Below are 5,191 nucleotides of genomic sequence, written 5' to 3'. Positions count from 1 at the left end.
CAAAGCTGCTTCTCTAACCTTAAGGCCATAGCTTCACCAGTTGTTGTGTTCTGCACTGCTGTGACATGTAGTTACATTTCTGATGAGGTGTGCATCAGGCTATGGTCTAGGATATGGTGTAAATTCTACACAGAAGTATAACTCACACAGAAGTTGTAGTCAAGACCACCTAAACTGAGACCAAGACCAAAGTATATCGAGACCAAGACAAGACCAAGACTTTGAGAGGTTGAAAGCAAGTCAAGACCAAGACCAAGACTCAGACTTTGAGGGGTTGAGAGCAAGGCCAAGACCAAGATTTTGAGGGGCTGAGAGCAAGTCAAGACCAAGACTTTGAGGGGTTGAAAGTAAGTTGAGACCAAGACCAAGACTCAGACTTTGAGGGGTTGAGAGCAAGACCAAGACTTTGAGGGGTTGAGAGCAAGTCAAGACCAAGACCAAGACACAGACTTTGAGGGGTTGAGAGCAAGACCAAGACTTTGAGGGGTTGAGAGCAAGACCAAGACCAAGACCAAAGCAGGGCAAGACCGAATCAAGACCAGAACCAGACCAGTGTGTGTGAAGGGGGGCAGGAAGGGGTGACAGCCATTAACAGGAATAGGAATCATGGTTTTTGTCGCATCTGAAGCAGGAAATTTTACATCCAATCACAACAAATAAATCAAACAAGGAACAGGCAATTCAGTGAAATCCCCATAGTTGTGGTCTTGACCAGTCTTGAAATAAACTCCTGAGTCTTCTATGTCCGAGACCGAGAGAAGACTGAGTAAAAATGTGGTCGATTCCGAGGTGAGACCAAGCTCTTCAAAAAGTGGTCTTGAGACCAGTCTTGAGTCCTACAACACTAGGCAGTGCAACAGCATTCGTTACAATGTAAACCTTCAGCACCACTGATGATCACATATTAATTATAAAGATTAATATGCAAGTCATTCAGGGTGAATTTTCCTTCATGATTGTATTCTGAGACTGATTTGACCTTTAGTTGTCACACACACAAACTGTTCGGTGGACAACGGAGGCTGTGATCATGACTGCCACGAAAGGGAAAACAACATAGGACGTTACTGCAGCTGTATTAATGGATACAAACTCCATGAAGACGTCAAACAGTGTGTTCCAAAAAGTGAGGACACAGATTTTCTTGCTGTAGATGAAGTTAAGTGAGGTCTCCATATTGTTAATATTTTACAAGTGTAAATCATAGTGTGTTTGTCTCTGATGTCCAGATCAGCGGTCTTGTGGGCAAATTTTGACTTCTAAGCCATCCTACAGAATAAAGCCCTTTCAAGGTCTACTACCTTGGATCACTGGCGGTGAAGTTGGCAGAAAGGGAGAGAGTCCTTGGCAGGTATAAGTCTTGGGATCTTGGATGGAAATTATGGTTTTTGTTTTTTGGTTGGATTTTTTTTGGTTTATTGATGCTTCATAATGGGGCACAGTGGTGTAGTGGTTAGCACTGTCGCTTCACAGCAAGAAGGTCCTAGGTTCGAGCCCAGTGGCCGATAGGGGCCTTTCTGTGTGGAGTTTGTATGTTCTCCCCGTGTCTGTGTGGGTTTCCTCCAGGTGCTCCGGTTTCCCCCACAGTCCAAAGACATGCAGGTTAGACTAATTGGTGGCTCTAAATTGACCGTAGGTGTGAATGTGAGTGTGAATGGTTGTTTGTCTCTGTGTGTCAGCCCTGCAATAACTTGGCGACTTGTCCAGGGTGTACCCTGCCTCTCATCCATAGTCAGTTGGGATAGGCTCCAGCTTGCCTGCGTCCCTGAACAGGATCAGCGTTTACAGATAATGGATGGATGTACTATTTAAGTGGAGATTCAAATTCAGATCAATTGTATTAGAGTTTTTCAACATGGTGCCATTTATGTCTGTCTTTCCTTCTCAGGCTCTTCTGTTAAATGCAGGAGGAGAATTTCACTGTGGTGGTGTCTTGCTTGATGAAGTGTGGGTTCTCACTACTGCTCACTGTACTGAAGGATACAGCCGCTTCAGTGTCAGACTGGGTTTGTTTGTTTTTTTGTTTGATTTTTTTTTTTATTTGCTTTTGGTCACTTTTTGAAAGTGAAATTTTAAGATTGATGACAAATACGGCATTGATGGTTGGAAAACAAAAAGGCTCCATCCAGCAAATCTGAATAGCTTTACAATTTGTTCCTATTATAGAACCTGTAAGCTTTCTGTGTAGAATCCTACAACAGAGGGCTTCTATTGATGAAACATTTAGAACAAATAGAGCTTATTTAGAATTCTAAGAGGTGGTGTCGTGGTTAGCACTGTCGCCTCGCAGCAAGAATGTGCTGGGTTCGAGCCCAGCAGCTGACGAGGGCCTTTCTGTGTGGAGTTTGCATGTTCTCCCCATGTCTGCGTGGGTTTCCTCCGGGTGCTCCGGTTTCCCCCACAGTCCAAAGACATGCAGGTTAGGTTAATTGGTGGCTCTAAATTGACCATAGGTGTGAATGTGAGTGTGAATGGTTGTTTGTCTTATGTGTTAGCCCTGCAATGACCTGGCGACTTGTCCAGGGTGTACCCCACCTCTCGCCCATAGTCAGCTGGGATAGGCTCCAGCTTGCCTGTGACCCTGTACGGGATAAGTGGCTACAGATAATGGATGGATGGATAGAATTCTAAGACCCTTGAGAAACTCTTTTTTTCCCCCCAAGGGTATTGATATAGTCCATTCTGGATCAGGTAGACATTTCATTAGCTGGCAGATGAAGAGATTGTGGCAGCAGGTGTGTGGTCAAGTACCTGCTCTGAAGTGGAGAGTGAGTCTTGCAGAATGAGCAGGTAAAGAGTGATTGTTTTCACCTGTGACTGGTTTACAGCAGCCTATTTCCATGCTTTCAGCTATTTCCATTCAGCAGTGGGCTGCAAACCTCACACAGGTGTAGCCATTACTCGCTGATTCTCATTCTGAATGCATCTCCAAACTTTAGACTACTGTTCACTATAAAATATTGCTCCCTGGCTAGTATGTGTAATGCTGCTCTTAAATTTGCTCAAAATATGGTAGATGCCTGCCTTTAAACGTGAAAGCTTTTATGTCTGAAATGTACAAATGCTGCATAAAAATGACATCTTGGCAGCTGCCTTCGAATGAAAACATATTTATTTTCTATTAAAATCACCTTTAGGTGACTACAAACGTTTCAGTATCGAAGGAACAGAGGTCACTCTTCCTGTGGTCAAAATTGTTGCCCATCCAAAATTCGATAGAGAAACGCTGGACAATGACATCGCTCTGCTGCGTTTGGAGTCACCTATAGCATTCAGCACGTACATTGTCCCTGCCTGCCTGCCGAGTCAAGACCTGGCTGAACGTGTGCTCCATGCCAATGGCACCATGACGGTGGTGACAGGCTGGGGCAGAAAAAATGAAGAGACAATTCCATACAGCTCAGATCTCAGATACATCAGTGTACCACTGGTGGAGTACTCTGAGTGCGTGAATTACATGGTCAACAACCTGACACAGAACTTCCTGTGCGCCGGCAGCATCGGGAGCGTCAAGGATGCATGCAAAGGAGACAGCGGCGGCCCCATGATGACGTTATACCGCAACACATGGTTCCTCATCGGCCTTGTATCCTGGGGTGAGGGCTGTGGCCGCAAGGACAAATTGGGTATCTATACCAAAGTCTCTAGTTATCTGAATTGGATTGATAGCGTGAAAAAATCAGCAGTGATCTAATCTTGTTTCAGATCTGTTCTACCGATCATCCCAGATTGAGTTTGGGTCTTTTATTTTAGAAGAGGCTCTTCGTAAGACAAAAAACAATACTCATACTTTCAAATCAAATCAGTATCATTCCTAATGTGCACAGTTAACTATGACAGTGTGCTATTATTATAAGTCACTGTTGGAGAGATAGATGGATAGAAGAACTTATTCAGTGGCTGTTCGATGACACTAATGAGATTCATAGACAGTGTTTCTATGTTTTATAAAGCACTGTTTGGACGGGGTTCATGTCTGCCATGATTTTATTTCCATCTGGATTGGTCATGCCAGTGCTTTTCTCCCTGCTCCTCTCAGAAAATTACACACCAAATGACCTGCTGTTTTTTTTTGCTTGCTTGTAAATAAAAAAACATTAGTAATGAATACTGTTTCACATCATTAACTCCTGAAAAACAACACAGTAACACTTCAGTCATTAGTTATGAATTTCACTATTGTTTAAACTCATATTCATATCATTAAAACACATTCAAACAACATTTATGTATAAGCGATTCGTACAACTTCGAGCTGACAACAAGACGAGGCTGACAAATTAATTAATAAAATACATGCTGCAAACATTTTTACAAAAATTACATTCTAATTATGAAAATGAGAAATAATAATAATAATAATAATAATAATAATAAACATTAACATGCTGTTTGCTCATATTACATAAAAGAAGGTAAAAAAAACTGTGGCTTTTTTAAATAAAGAAAATCATGAAAACTTAATGTCATAATTTTATCACTTATGTCAGTGTTTCATGTTCATTTCCCCTGTTACTTTAAACTTTACGGAAATGTTTAAGCCCAGTTATTACATTACAGGCATTTAGCAGACGCTGTTATCCAGAGCGATGTACAATACACACAGAGCAGCCTGGGGAGCAGTTGGACGATAGATGGCTTGCTTGAGGGCACTTCAGCCATTCCTGTTGGTCCAGGGAATCAAACTGGCAACCTTTTGGTCCTAAAGCTGCTTCTCTAACCATTAGGCTATTGCTTCACCAAGTTAACAATGGTGTGCACGCATTTCTGATTTACATACTGATTCATTGCTCCATTGCTCACATATTCTATTACAAGGAAGAAATGTTCTGCTTGGGTCTCCAGAAATAGATAGATAGATAGATAGATAGATAGATAGATAGATAGATAGATAGATAGATAGATAGATAGATAGATAGATAGATCTCATCTTCTCTAGCCGCTTTATCCTGTTCTACAGGGTCGCAGGCAAGCTGGAGCCTATCCCAGCTGACTACGGGTGAAAGGCGGGGTACACCCTGGACAAGTCGCCAGGTCATCACAGGGCCGACACATAGACACAGACAACCATTCACACTCACATTCACACCTACGCTCAATTTAGAGTCACCAGTTAACCTAACCTGCATGTCTTTGGACTGTGGGGGAAACCGGAGCACCCGGAGGAAACCCACGCGGACACGGGGAGAAC

At 42.7% G+C, this 5,191-nt stretch overlaps 1 protein-coding gene across 1 annotated transcript in view; it reads left to right on the top strand.

The window, feature by feature from the left end:
* Positions 1–3,694, top strand: part of LOC132871325 (vitamin K-dependent protein C-like) — a 7,165-nt gene extending 3,471 nt beyond the window's left edge. The window contains exons 6-9 of the mRNA XM_060905437.1: positions 986–1,126; positions 1,230–1,351; positions 1,889–2,006; positions 3,138–3,694. Coding sequence (XP_060761420.1) covers positions 986–1,126; positions 1,230–1,351; positions 1,889–2,006; positions 3,138–3,694 — 938 coding nt within the window. The remainder of the gene's footprint in view (positions 1–985; positions 1,127–1,229; positions 1,352–1,888; positions 2,007–3,137) is intronic.
* Positions 3,695–5,191: the final 1,497 nt, after the last annotated feature.

This window comes from Neoarius graeffei, chromosome 23, assembly GCF_027579695.1.
Source record: "Neoarius graeffei isolate fNeoGra1 chromosome 23, fNeoGra1.pri, whole genome shotgun sequence".
In the NCBI taxonomy this organism is placed as follows: Eukaryota; Metazoa; Chordata; class Actinopteri; order Siluriformes; family Ariidae; genus Neoarius; species Neoarius graeffei.
Note: the sequence above shows the minus strand (reverse complement) of the source record. Positions and strands in the feature narration are given on the sequence as shown.